Below are 14821 nucleotides of genomic sequence, written 5' to 3'. Positions count from 1 at the left end.
ACAAAATACAAGATTCTGATTAAGCAACAGGAAGAACTTTCTGACAGTAAGAGCTGTTTGACAGTGGAACGGACTCCCTCAGAAGGTGGTGGACTCTCATTCTTTGGAAGTTTTTAAGCAGAGGTTGTATGGCCGTCTGTCAGGGGTGCTTTAGTTGAAGTTCCTGCATTCCAGGGGGCTGGACTAAATGACCCCCGGGGTCCCTTCCAACTCCACAATTCTATGACTAGCACTACTTGGCACAGAGATCAGGAAAATGTTTAGATGGCTGGTCAAACAATAAAGGTACAATGGTTCCTGTCAGGAAATAAAAGATGAAATATAGTGTTACACCAAGGTCACTGTCTAGCTCCTTTACCTTCCTAGATACACTACAGAATGTTTGGTGGTATGTAGGCCTAGGTTCTAAATTCACACACATTCACAGATAGACCTTCCTTATTCAGTTTCACTTTTAAGTCAAATAAATCAATAATTAAAATCCAGTTGCTCCAGGTATCTTACTTTAAGAAAGCAAGGGCAAAAATATGAAATGAAACTCCAGAAAGTACACTTACCTAGGTGTGGCAAGGAGAAAACTTTGTTTCTGTGCAAAACACAAAGAAGAGAACTTCAGCTTTCACAGCCTAAAAAGTCAGGTCAATCAGGCAATAATGCAGCGTTGTTTGTCTTGAAGCAACATGTTTACTCAAGAAATATCTTGATCTACATCTGTTCTTTCACGTCCTTAATATGAAACATGGCCAGAATCCAAAGACGACACTAAATTACAGTGTGTTTCCATGTGCGTACAGAGGTGTGCATGCCTGCCAATTTTCCCTTCTGGACTAAGTCCCTGACAACAAACTGATGGGCATTCCAGAGGGTCTGCCACTCTGAAGGGTTTGCACAGAGGGAGGCAATCAGCTGGTGAGAAATGCATGGCTGAAAAGCCCCCATGTGCAAGACAGTGTGTGGGCCTTTGGATCCCAGGCAGTGTTCTTCATTTACATAGATGAAGCATGTCGCCAGGTCTCTTAGCAAAAGATTTTAAAAATGTCACAGGCAGCTTCAGCTCTGTACTAAACCTCCCATGTTGTGACTATGCCCATTTAAGTAGACTACTTCCCCTCCCTTCATGTGCTCTGATTTTGTACATCACACTTACCATAGTTTGAGAATACATACCTCAATATTCTCATTTTTCCCAGCCTTGGAAGCTAGAGTAAATATTTTTGTAAAAATTAGTATGTTCCATCTTCATTTCATTTAATATTATTAAAGCCACTAATCATAATATGGAGTTTAAGCTGCAATGGTAGGTTATCCAACATTTCTCACCTGGGCTGATATAAGCTATGGAACCATCCCACAATATAACTGCAGCCTAGTATACCAAAAGGTGTCCTAGATTTATTTATTGTTAAATGAAAGTTACACATGCAAGACTCCATGCATTATTTGTATAATTAGAGATATAGTTTATTGTCACCTGCATTCAAACCCTGATAATTGACAGGCTCAAAATTTACGCAAGTGAAGTGTTTGAGATTTTCCATACAGGTACAAAGATAAAAGGTTAAAAAGGGGGAGGTGAAGGGAAGGAAGCTAGAAAGACGGGTTAAAGGTTAACAAGCAAGGGATAAGGAACTGTGACACCAGTTACGCAAAAGCAAGAGACCAAAGAATTTCAGACAAAGCAGAGAGACAGGAGTTTTTTGTTGTGTGAGGATAGCTAACTTTTCAAAGGTGTTTCACTGCAACACTAACCAAACTCATCCTACACAACTTTCAGAAGACATCTGAAGGCAGCTATTGAAAAGTTGAAGGCAGCTATTGAAAAGTTTTTATTGTTTGATGTTTTATTATGTTTTTATGTATGGTGGAAGCCGTCCAGATGGGCAGGGTATCAATAAAATAATAATAATAATAATAATAATAATAATAATAATAATAATCAGAAGCAATGACTGTTAAGTAACTTTAAATGGCATATGGCCACCACAGAACTCAACGTGGCTCCCATTCAAAAGTGGCACTCCCTCCCACTCCTTAAAAGTATCTGGGAACTTGAAGAGGAAGATGGGGAATATCAGTGCAGCAAGGTCCAGCTGGTGCCTGATCTGGCCAACCATCAGTACCAAGCCTGCCCACACAGCATGCATGGCATACGCATACCAACTGTTAATAGACTTACAATGTGTAATTCCTTGAGCATCATTGGTGGAACTCTCTGGCAGCTTCAGGTAGGACATTGTTTCTTCATAAGTGCCTAGTTCTTCTGTTTCAGGACTAAGAGAAATGAGGAGGGGAAAGCGTTATTGTTTTGGAGACTCTCTTGGGGAAGATGAAAGGATTAGAATCTCTCTGAAGAGGTGCCTTCCTCAAAAAGACACAGAGTGACAGACTTTAAAGTTCCTATCCAGATGCTGTCCAGAACCACACAAGCTTAGCTTAAGAGAGAGAGAGAGAGAGAGAGAGAGAGAATATGTAACAACAGGAGCTGACTGCCCTGTAAGTTCTGAAATATTAAGAACTTCATGCACAACACAGCAAAAAACTTCTAAAACATGTATCTATTAAGAGACTGGGCCCTGGACCTTACTTACTGGCTGCCTATACAGCCCTGCATATAAAGACTAAACTTTGTTTGCCAGACATTTGGAGGACTATTGGGAAATAGAAAGGGGTAAATGCAGCAGAAGGCATTGGAGAGAAAACTGGCCCAAAGGGCAGCCTTAGAGAAGTTTCTGGTGTTGCTTCAAGAAAGGTGCAAGCAGGATGACATCAATGACTAGGGAGCATCTCCTGTGGTTCAGTGCCAATGGGACAAGTCAACCTCCTGTCTCCTGCTAAGAGCTATTTTCCCAACATACTGTTAACAAATGCTAACAAACAACAATAAACCACATTTAGTGGCATATTTTTAAAGAGCATGCTATTAAACTGAAGCAAGCAAATGAATGAATCTGCCAGCTACCCAAGGGGTAAAAATCCCCGCCTCTATCTCATCAAGCCAGGAGCACATTTATTGACTGATTTCTCCATAAATCATCTCAAAAGATGGACTCGACAGAGCCAAATGTGTCGTGCACAAGTCCCAAAGCAGGCGGCTCAGCTTGTTTATCAATGAAGTAGTATTGCCAACATGATCTTGTTGTGTGTAAGTATTACAGTGTTAGGTTTGCAGATGGTCAGCTGGGCCAAAGACAAGAAGCTGCCAAATATTCAACCAGGTGCCAGGGATGCTTGCAATCTTACATCCAACATTTGTCTTTTTTAAAATATACTTTTGTTGTCCAGGACAGTGTTTCTGATGTATACATTAACCCAACTAATAAAACCAGGCTTCTATGGAAACTGAACCAGTTGCTAAATGGCAACTTGCCTGGGACTAACGTCCACTCATCCCAACACCTTTGCATATACATCTTACATTTAAAGTCCACACCATTCTCCAAAGAACCCTAGGAACAGCATTTTGTTAAGGGTGCTGGGAATTGTAGCTTTGTGAGGCATAGGCTACAGTTCCCAGGATCCTATACAGTGATACCTCCGGTTGCAGACAGGATCCGTTCTGGAGCTCCGGTTGGATCCCGAGGTTTCCGCAACCGAAGGGACTGCTTATGCGCATGCACGCGCTGCAAAACCCGGGAAAATACTTCCGGGTTAGCCGCATTCGCATCTTGAAGGATACGCAACCGGAGGTGTGTGTATCCAGAAGTACCACTGTACAGAGAAGCAATGTGTGGTGTGTGAATGCAACCATTAGGTCTTGGGTACTTGTCTTTCCTCCGAGCTTAGTCCGGCTAAGTTGAAGCACATCTCTCCAACCTCAGCAAAGCTGCAAGATGTCACTGCAGTCAATGCCCCAGTTTATTCACCAGCTTACACATCTTGCCGAACTGATATAAGCAGTATAGATTTACTTTTGGCACATTTTATCTGCTCCCCACAGCACCAGATATCCAAGACACACATACACACAGAGAGAAAGGTCCAAAAACACCAGCCGTTCTCGAAAGGCTGTCTAAACAAAGGCCACCAGACAACAACTTATGCAGCTTAAGCCCACGCTTGCTGCCTAAACATTAGCAAATGCAATCAAAACTCTCGCCTGCTGACAGCCAGCGATAACAATAAAAGTTAGTGCTCAGCACCTGCGGATTAAACTAGCTTGTGTGTGTTTACAGGAACAGGCCTCAAAGCTTCTAACTTCAGAAATGTCAAGCCAGAGAGAAGGAAGAGATAGGGAAAACACTGTGTGGGAGCAGATCTCTTTAAAGAGGGAGGAAAAGCAAGTACATCACTGCACAGAGACATACGTTTATGTTCACCACAGGTTCAAAGGAGTACCAGCAAAAGACAGCTAGATGTAAAAGAGAATGAGGCAGAACTGGGTCTGTAGTCTTGTAATAGGAAAAGTGAAGAAAGTACATGAAATGAAGTCTCTTTTGCCAGATCCCTGTGTTAGCTATTTGGTTTTGAATATGAAACAACTTGCATTTCTGGTTTCCAGATAGTTAGTGATTCTTTCTTGAAGCAGGGATGGGGAAACTGTGGCCTTCCAGATGTGGGTGGACTACAACTCCCACCACCCCTGATCACACAGACTGGAGCTGCTGGAAGTTGGAGTCTAACAACATCTAGAGAGCCATGGTTCCCAGAAACTCCCAAAGAAGTTCTAAGAGACCACGTGACCTGCTTAAGAGTCTAGATTTTCAGGCAACATAAAGAGAGGTGCACTTACGTTTCAGGAGTCATGTAGGCATCATCCACAGCATCTGAAAACAAATTTTTGGAATGTAAAGGAAACAATAACTGCAACCACACAGTATGCCAGAGTGAAATTTAGTGATGTAGTGTCCTGGTGTTTCCATTCCTTGATCCTAGCAAGAGTCCCAGAAGACGTTGAATTCAAATAAGCCTGTTGCAGTGGAGAAGACAACCCAGGCAGTAAATGGACAGGATTGATTCCAGACTTCGAGCTGGTCTACACTCCCACCAAGGGCCACCAAGGGATGGGATGCGTGTACACAAAAACCATGCCTCTTCTTGCTCAAAGTAGCCCGCCCAACCATGTACGGACTCTCTGGGCCACTCTCGGTCACCAAGACATACATTTGAGATAAGCGCTCCTTCCTGTTCTTGACTGGAAATTATCTCAATTTCTTGTCAGCATCCACCAGCCATTGCTTTAACAATGCCTAAAACCCAAACAGAGAATGCCTTACCTGGAATGTTCTTCTGGAAGGGACCAAGGTCAACATTCGGAGGCCTTGGTGGTTTCTTTGGAGGAGGACCAAGTGAATTAATGGAAGGAAGTGGTTTGGGCTTTGGGATTTTTTCAACCTCATGCCATCTTTCTGTAACAGAGGGAAGAAAGCACATTAATGCTTTGGTAGGGAGAATGAACTTCCATGCTGGAATTTTGCAATGGGTGAAACTAGTGCTTTTTTTTCTTCTAAAAAAATGTTTAGGGGTACTCTCTTTTCCCTACTCATATTGAAATACTGCCCCTCAATGAGGTCAAACTTAGATTCATAAAATGTTTAGGGGTATGTGTACCCCTGCATACCCCCCAGAAAAAAGCACCGAGTGAAACAGACCAAACAAAAATCATAATGTTCCTTTCTTCAAGTTTTGGCAGATACAGTTGCCCCTTTCCAAATGATGGAATTGACATACATTGACACTTTGGCTGTTGAAATGGGTTCTTGATTGCTTAGGTGCACACACAGCAGATATTGGATTATTATAATTATTATTCTCAAGTGGGGAAACCGACAACCTGGATGCAAGACACGGCATTCACAAAATTAATTGCTCTTTTGAGAAAGAAAGGAAAAATTTACCCAGCTACAGGGATTCTAACCACAAGCCTGAACTTCCTTTTCCTTTAATGGTTTCCTTCCCACCTGTCAGAGCATGCTTGGCAGAGTTGTAACCCAGTAGGCAAGAGTAATTACAGAGTTTGTCATTCACTGACCTATAGGAGTCCAATAGAGTAGGGCTGTGTAAGTAATAGGCTTCCTGGGGGTCTCTGTGGACCACCTTGCTCTACATGTCAAAGCCATCAGAAAAGGAAACCTGTGCATATTGGCAAATATACTGTTCTGTCACATAGCAACAATTTAAACTGCACTCATGACTAATAGGAAGAGCCCTTTGGCATGGTACAAAGCTGGCAAAGTGCACAGAAAGATTAGCCAGAGCAGCATCATGGAACACACACACACCTTATCTTATTAGTCACCTGCAATTCATTGTAAGTTGGCAAAACAGCTGCTCAATGCTAAGTTCCTGTAAGGCAGCTTGTTCCAGTAAAGAAAGAAAAAAGATGTTTTTCGTAGTTGGCATTGGTCCTGGATTTTGTAAAGACAGCATGTCAAACCAGAAGCTTCCTGGCTGGAGGTTTTTTCTTCTTCTTCAATTAGCAAAAAGGCAATGCAAAGATTAGTTTCAGCCTCAATTTTGGACTCCCAAGTACTGGTCTGGCCCAAAACGTCTACTCCAAAGTTACCATGACAGCAGACAAGTGTTAATATTTATAATGAATGGACATTGATTAGCAGCTAGGTACATTCACTTCAGGAAACCGGTCAAATTGCAGAAATAAGGAATGCATTCAGATTGCCAATTGTTTACACAGTGCCTGCAAGTACAAGTTGATTATTAGGAGGAAGAAAGAGGTCACTTATCATTGCCCTTATTGTGCAAGTATAAGAGGGGCTACTGATTAAAATAACCTAGCAGTGTCTCAGTTTATTTTATTGCAAACCCTCTCCAGTTGTGAAGATTGATCAAAAATACATTTTAAACATTTCTCCAGAGTTTTTTTGAAACAACACAGCTGGACAACTACCCTTCTTCATGCCACACCTTCTGAAAAATTAAGCGGCGAGGGTATTTTTTTGCTCAAAACAATGTAGGAACTACCCATGTGCATTTTATGTTCTGTTCTGAAAGTCTAGGAAGCATATAAAACCTACTCACATTACCCTGAACTGACGGGCTTTTAGCTAGATACTAGAAACATCATAGGCAAGTTCTTTAACACAAAAGTATTGTTGCCCACTACTGACTTAGGGCTACAAAATATAGTCAGGTAACATGGCTTACCATTTGAGCATTGTGAGGTCTTGCTTGGCCTGTCTAAGTCATGAGCGTCTTGGGGGGAATCAGCAACTCTAATGGCACCGTGGGCCAGTGTCTCTGAGCTTGCATGATTTCTTGGTGGAACAGGTGGTGAGACTGTGGGAAATGGAACAGGTTCGACCTGTAGGCGAGAGGGGGTGCTTGGTGCAGAAAGCACTACTGCTCGCTCATTTTCAGCTGCTTTTGCTGGAACCTCTGGAGTGACAGCAACGTTCACAGTTTTGGGCTGGGGAAGAGACGTCGTTCTGTTGGAACGCTGAGGAGGGGTCTCGGAGCCCTTTTTGTCACTCTGCAACAAAGCACTTTCCCAGATGTTCAGAGTATTGCGGAAAGAATTGCTTGCCAGTGCAGTGTCTTGAAGGCAATGATAAGATGCCGGACGTTGCTTTGGTGAGTCTTCCACCAGTACAACTCTTGCACAAACTGTCCCCGTAATGTCTTTGCTTTTTCTATCTTCATTCTTCCTAACTTCAGGCAATTCGTGAAGCCGGGCCCTTGGTAGCACGGCAGGCTTGATTTGTACTATTTCAGACTTCTGCGATAAATAACTGAAGGGCACTGTCTTTTGCTCAGGATCTGGAATTTGTCGTCGGCACAATGGTTTGGGTTTGGGATGGGATGCGGGACTGCCATCGGTATTTTGCCGAGGGGGCGTTTCTGCAGGAAGGGTCTTTACAGGCTGGAGCAATGCACTGGAAAAATTGGAATCATTCTGAAATTTTGCTCGAAGTGCTCGGAAGTCTCCAGCTCTTTCCTAAAACAGCCAAGAATACAAGAGACAACTATCAATCATATTTTTAACAAAGCAGTTCTAACCCAAACTGAGAAAGAACCCAGACTGGTGTAGATGGTTTGGCAATCAAGTCTGGATTCAGGATAGAGGAGGTTCATGTGAAAAGTATATTCTGATGGGGCCCCTCTGATGTCAGTGGGCCTCTTGTAGCTTACCTGATGACAGTGCACAACTAGATACAGAGAGGAATTGGGTTTGTCCTCTTTTCACAGTGGGCTGGCCTTATTTAATTTTCCCAAATGTGCTTGTGGGTTGGAATATGACTGCCAGATTATGCACGGTGGATTTTGTGCTGAAGTTGCACTCCTAAAAAGTGCACATAAAATATATATTCCCTATGCTGAAAATGCATTGAATGTATGTATTTTATAGGATATGTGTGTACAAAATGCATACAGTTTCAATGCAGATTTTTCATGCCCGCCCCTTTCCTTAAGGCTGCAAAAAATAGGACAAACTGACATAGGACTGACTGCTACTGAAAATGACACAAAATAGATTTAGGCATATCTGTCCAATTCATTGCCAAGCATCTCGTTCCATCACGCGAGGACAGTGTGGGCAATTTAAATGGACCCAGATGCTCCCCCCCCAAAAGAGGAGCACAGGACATTGCGAGTGATGGGCACTGCTGGGGTACTGACAACTTCACAAGGAAGCTATGTCTGTGGGATGAGATTGGACCAAAGCTTAATTCCTAGAATTTGGGGGGTGCTTCATGTCCAGATGCCCATCTCAGGGGCTTAGCATCCCCAGCCAGTGACCAGAGGTGATTTCTCAGAATAGTGCACACCATAGGGTGACCTCTGACAATGGCCAACCCCTGCTATCCATCAACAATCTGTAATCAATAAAAGCTGTCCCCTTATTTGATGCCAATACTGGTTTCTTGTGCCTTCTTTGTGTGCACGTCCCACCCCAATGGTTCCACTGCATCTGGGCCTGGAACAAAGCAGCTCAGGGAAGGGGGAGAAAGACCACCACATTTATACTTGGCAGATGTGAAGGTGTATTCAGATAACTGATTGAGAACAAATCCTTCCCTCCCCTGCTCCAACTAACCCCCAAGCCCACCCAATACCCTAGACTCTGCAATTAGATTGCATCAGGACACCATTTGCTTGAAGGAAACTTACAGTTGTAGGATATGGGTGAGATTACAATAGCCTTCTCTTCTATATACAAATCTGACAATATAAGATCGTCGTCATCTACAGTGTTTACTCTATAGTGACCCCACCCATATCTAAAATGTCGCAGCACACCTTGGGAGCCTCAGAAACTAGGCACTGGATGTCAAATTCCACAGCTCATGAAATGTGGCCATTTCCTACTCGCTCTCTTTTTGGAGCTACCTGTATATTGTGAGCTGCCTTATAAAAATCTGAATGTGCTTGCTCGGCAGGAGGAACAGCAGCCATGCAGATCAGCCTTGTGCAAAGAACTGTGCTCTCCTGCAACAGCTTGTTGGATCAGAAAATTAGGTGAAACAAGACAACCTTGGACAGAGGCGCCATTATGCTGAAAAAGAGACACAGATGCCTTTAATGAGAAGGCAACACAGCAGAGCCTTGTCCTGAGATTTTATTGAATTTTGCGTAATTGCATCCAACTTATTAAATACAAAACAGTTTCTCCTGAATAACCCCTTTTAGTCAACGCTATTATTTTCACATTACACAGCATGATGCAAAGCACCTAGGAGATGTTTCAATTGCTCCGATTGTACTGGAGCAGCCAGCTGTACGATATAACTCAGTACTATGCCCAGGCCCAGTCTGGAATGTATATGCAATTAACATTTCCGTAAAGGAAAAGACAGACCAAAACCCCTCTGATCTTCATCCAAAACTTCACACTGAGTTATGACTACAACCAATGGAAGCCAAGGCAAAATAAATGCCATTGTTTCTTCAGCATGGGTGCAATATCTGCAGGCGGACTTGAAGATCTGCTCAAATGCACAGCACTGTTTACGGTGCTTTACTGCAAACCAGGTGCTTCTTTTATTACCGAATTCCTCATCAGAGCTGCAGAGAGAAGCCACCATGAAAGATAAAACCTTTGCCAGGTTGCCACCCCCTAACTAGAGATAAGCTTCTTCTTTTTTTAAAGTAACAATTGCTTTGTGGTTTTATTATGCATTAAAAGCACAGCTGAAAACTACAGAGTTGAATCCTGGAGAGCTCTTCCTGTTTCTGAAAGGGCAACACAGGTGCTATTGCTTTCCCAGGCAGTGCATCCAGGAGCTCGCTGGGGTACTTCGCCCCTGAATGCCAGAAGCATTAAGTGCTTGACTGTTTCCATGGAAGCATTTCCATAATGTGGACATATTACCACCGGTAGCAGTTTAAGCTCAAGTTTCCAATCTCCCTCAGTTCACTATTTTTACTTACAACAAGGACAGATGTTTTTGCTCTGTTCCATTTAATTATTTTAACATTGAAAATGTCCTGTTCTACCCAAGCCCTTGACATTCTCAGTTCATTTGTTCCAACTTATCACTTACCAGTTATTTCTGCCTGGGTGGAGAGTAGCACAGAGAGTAAACTAGGGATTGAGCCAACGCTGAGGCTCAGTTTGCTGAACCTAACCCACATACTCACCACCCAAAGAATGCTGCAAACTGTAGTTGCTGCAAATTGTAGCTCTGTGAAGTACAGGTCCCGGGATTAATGCAGAGCAGGATGTGCTTTAAAGGTATGGTGTGTACATAACCTGACTCTCAAAGTGTGGTTTGGTTTTTAACACAGAGCCTGCTGATGAAAAGGGTGAAATTAGCTGCCAATCTACCATCTGGGCACTACTAAAATCCACTAACCAACATTAACTCATTTCTCCCCCTGTGTTTTCATGTTACAGATGAGGGAGGGAGGGAGGGAGGGAGAACACAATAGGCCTTGAGAAGTCAGGGGGAATCTGGTTTAGCATTAAAGCTGGCTTGCAAATAAATGGAACAATGGATTCAATAATCTGGGATGGCTGTGAGGTTGAATGGTGTGCTGTGGTGTGCTCCTAGCAGATCACTTGACCAGCTGTAACCACAACTCACCCAGAAAGAAAGGGAAGAGAGCAGGAAGTAGAAGCTATTAACAGGGCGAAAGATAAAGGTAAAGGGACCCCTGACCATTAGGTCCAGTCATGACCGACTCTTTGGGTTGCAGCGCTCATCTCACTTTATTGGCTGAGGGAGCCGGCGTACAGCTTCCAGGGCATGTGGCCAGCATGACTAAGCCGCTTCTGGCGAACCAGAGCAGCGCATGGAAACGCCGTTTACCTTCCCACCTTCCCACCTATTTATCTGCTTCCACTTTCAAACTGCTAGGTGGGCAGGAGCAGGGACCGAGCAACGGGAGCTCACCCTGTCACGGGGATTCGAACCGCGACCTTCTGATCGGCAAGTCCTAGGCTTTGTGGTTTAACCCACAGCGCCACCCGCGTCCCTCTTATTAACAGGGCTACCAACATTTAAAAAGCCAAGTGCTTAAGTCAAGTTTGCAGATCACCACTCAGCAGGGATGGCAACTTGAATAAAATTGGGGGAGGGAAGCCCCACCCGGCATAATCTATCAAAATATGTGGTACATGCACACCATTTGAATGTCAATGCCCATCAATGGGGGGACGGGACCAAAGGGAACTTGGCCCCTAGAAGTTGGCTCCTATGCAGCATAGGCTATGCCACTCAGGCAGATCACTGTCCCTGGTTTACATGTAAGTGGGAAAAAGTCTGTACAGCAATAAACTTGCCACTTCAGTTCTAAAAGGCATGAAGGACTCAATGCTGGGTTTGTATGCTCTGGAATGAGTTCCCAGATTATTACATTTTAATCTCATTTTTCCTGTTAACAATGTAACTTTAATGAGCATAAAATGTGATGGTCGTATGCACGGAAATAAAAAAGAGGTTTGCATTAGGCAGCATCTAGGAAATGCGGAAGGAGGCACTAGAAATTTCTGTTCCAGCTAAATGATGACTAATCCCTGGGGCACCTGAGAATTCAGCTTCTCAGAAGACAATAGAGCCTGCAGCAGCAGGAGCCCGGTAATCTGGAGCAAGCAGGTTACTTGTACAGGATTTCTCTCTAGGAATAGAGAGAGGAAAGTTAAGGTCTTTAGGAAGACTGGACTGTATTGCTAGTTTAAGAGCAATGTGTTACTTTGTATTTTGCAATGTTTGTTTTGTAACTGGTTTAAGACTGCAGAAAAACTCTTTGAAACTTGTGGTGGAGAGCATTAATTTTTACTCTGCACAATCAAGGATGCAGATCAGGGATTCCATTTGCAACAACTCTTCACACATCCTTCCAAAGAGGCCTAGGCAGCATGCACCTCACCCCCATCCCCACCCCTACCCCCTGCCTGCCCAGGTCTATATTATGCTCAATATGCAACCCTGTTAGGTAGGTGAGATTTGCTCAAGTTTGCTCAGTGAGCTTCATGGTGGGATGGGCATACCAGATACTATTTGGAGGATACAAATCAGCTTCCCCAGTTTTTGTTTTTTTAAAAATACTTTGCACAAGACTGTAATCCGCCAGTTCCACAAAGTGCCATTTACAGGAATCTCTTATGGTTCCTATTTATGGAACTGATTGGCTTTGTAAATCTCAACAGGAACATTCTGCAGATATCATTTGTTTACTCAAGACAGTACTCTGACCCGCAGCAGCCACAATTGCTGGAATTTTGCCACATGCTCCAGGTACCATGAATCAAGTTTGATGACATCCAGAAAGTATAAACTTAGGCAAGTTTTCCTGCAAATCCACCCAGAGTTTCTCAAAAGACTAAAATGGAAAGAGGTTAGCCAGGTAGTTTCATAGCCAAATCAAAGACACTAGAATGACTTTGGGAGGGAAAAGAGAAGAGTGTATCGGGGCTGTTAGTTTAGCAGTACAAACCTAGGCATATTTACCCAGCAGTAAATCCCACTGTGTTCAGTGTACTTCTCAGTGAGTAGATTAAGGATTGCAGCCCAAACTCTTAAAATAAGAAAGGGACTATGGTGTTTACAAATGGTTCAATGGTTACAAAGAATCATTAAAGGTTATGTTCTGCTCCCCCTGCCCCCAAAAGGGTTTTAAAGGAGGCATCAAGAAATAAGGATGGGGGGAAAGTTCAATTTAGACACATTTAAAGCCAGATTTATCAAATTCATAGTTTCCGAAGCTGAAGCCCAGCCACCCTTTGAAATTCACACTCCTCCAAAGGTTACAACGCAGTTCTCCAACCAACCAATGCTTACAAAAAATGCATATGATAAGGGGAAAGGGTGCATAAAAATGATTTACATTACCGAAAATAGCACACTAAAATGCATAATATTAGGAGAAATTGCTTGCCAAGATGTGTGCATTAGTCAAAACTGCGCACAAAGTGCACTTACTAGGAAAAATGTGTACTAAAATGCGGAAGAATTTCCATGAGTATTTAAAAATAAATAAATAAACAAATTGCAAACTGCTGCAGAAACATGGAGATTGGAAAAACAAGAAATAGAACTAAAACCGACAGGAGGAAGACTGGGCTCCTGCAATGCAGAGCTGTGCAGAAGAAAGAGTTCAACAGGTATAGTTTCTCTCTGTGTGTCAGTCAGTCTCTCTTTTACACACACACACACACACACACACACACACACACACACACACACACTCTACTGAAAGGGACAGCCCCATGCTGCGGTCGGCCACCCTTTTATAAGCACTTCAGGTAGTCTCAGGCATGAGAGGACCATGACCTTTCATCAAGAAAACATCCTGCACTTTGTGCACCCCATGTTTCCCACAGAAGGATAAGGTTTCAACCCTAACACTAGAAAGTAAAGAGGTGCATTTGTGGCCAGGTTAAGGCACTGACTGGGAACCTCCAGTGGTTCCCGGACTACAACTCCCATCAAACCTGACCCACGAGCCATGCTGGCTGTGGCTGATGGCAACTGAAGGACCACAGATGCCCCCTGCCTTGGTTTTTAACCCTGAACATTCCCATATCATTATAGCACAACCGTGATATCTCCAAAAAGTTGCTCTTTTCTCTGGACAGGGTGGGGTGGAACTTAGCCCCACAAGACCAGCACAACAAGTTTCCAGCAAAAGTAATAACAGGGAGCTAAATCCCGAAAGCATTTATGCCTCCCTATCAGGTAACCTCCCCCAGCATTGAACCGGTTCCCTGTTCTTTGCAGTGATCCATGTAGAGCTACACACCACGTTACAAGATAAGCCAAAGAAGAACTGTTTGAACAGCAAACAGAGGCAATGCCCCAGAAAGACACATAAAAAACCAGCAGAGCAGCATTTGTAGTTACCATTTCCATGTTTTCTCTTGCTTTCATACCTCCTTCTGACGTGGCTCAGTGTTGCAGCCCATTTTTGAGCTTGTGAGTAGTCTGCTCCCAGAGCAGAGGAGTTTAAGGAACTTCCTTCCTGGCAGCTCAGAGTAATCCTGCAGCAAGAGCCAGTGGGCTTAAGGTGGAGCAAATGCAGAAGGATCACACCTGGGCTGAAGGACTTGGCTCCTCCCTAACCCAACCCACTGTGTGTGTGTGTGTGTGTGTGTGTGTGTGTGAGAGAGAGAGAGAGAGAGAGAGAGAGAGAGAGAGAGAAGGCAGATTTGCTTCACCTGCAAACAGATCTCCCCTGTTGTTGCACAAGAACCAGGCATGCCCATGGAGGAAATGTCAGTCTTTGGAGAACTGTTAGTCTAGCAAAGGTATGCTACAGTCATCGTGGGTTGTGGCTGCACGGCCTTGAATTTTGAGGGAAAGGCTGTACACAGCAGGCTGTGCATTTCGGAACAGAGATCGCACTATACACACAGCTGTGTAAACTAGTTTTGCACTCACGTAGCCCAGATTCTGTGATTAAATAAATTATGCCAATAATTTGG

At 43.6% G+C, this 14821-nt stretch overlaps 2 protein-coding genes across 5 annotated transcripts in view; one reads left to right on the top strand and one right to left on the bottom strand.

Moving 5' to 3' along the window:
• Nucleotides 1-9351, top strand: part of PRKAA2 (protein kinase AMP-activated catalytic subunit alpha 2) — a 60329-nt gene extending 50978 nt beyond the window's left edge. Inside the window, exon 10 of the mRNA XM_083619378.1 lies at nucleotides 9336-9351. The gene's annotated coding sequence lies outside the window, so the exon portion shown is untranslated. The remainder of the gene's footprint in view (nucleotides 1-9335) is intronic.
• The window catches only part of FYB2 (FYN binding protein 2), a 34211-nt gene extending 19806 nt beyond the window's left edge, over nucleotides 1-14405 (bottom strand). For 2 of the 4 annotated variants that reach the window (XM_083619357.1, XM_083619358.1), the window contains exons 1-7: nucleotides 14270-14405; nucleotides 7102-7891; nucleotides 5214-5345; nucleotides 4730-4763; nucleotides 2177-2271; nucleotides 1168-1199; nucleotides 558-586 (exon numbers count right to left, since the gene is read on the bottom strand). In XM_083619357.1, the coding sequence (XP_083475483.1) occupies nucleotides 558-586; nucleotides 1168-1199; nucleotides 2177-2271; nucleotides 4730-4763; nucleotides 5214-5345; nucleotides 7102-7891; nucleotides 14270-14302 (1145 nt within the window). In that variant the 5' untranslated portion in view covers nucleotides 14303-14405. Of the gene's footprint in view, nucleotides 1-557; nucleotides 587-1167; nucleotides 1200-2176; nucleotides 2272-4729; nucleotides 4764-5213; nucleotides 5346-7101; nucleotides 7892-14240 lie in introns of all 4 variants that reach the window. The other 2 variants (XM_083619359.1, XM_083619360.1) reach the window with 2 other exon arrangements.
• Between the last annotated feature and the right edge of the window lie 416 nt (nucleotides 14406-14821).

This window comes from Podarcis filfolensis (assembly GCF_964270895.1).
Source record: "Podarcis filfolensis genome assembly, chromosome: 6".
Lineage (NCBI taxonomy): Eukaryota > Metazoa > Chordata > Lepidosauria > Squamata > Lacertidae > Podarcis > Podarcis filfolensis.
This window is presented reverse-complemented; position numbering and strand designations above follow the sequence as displayed.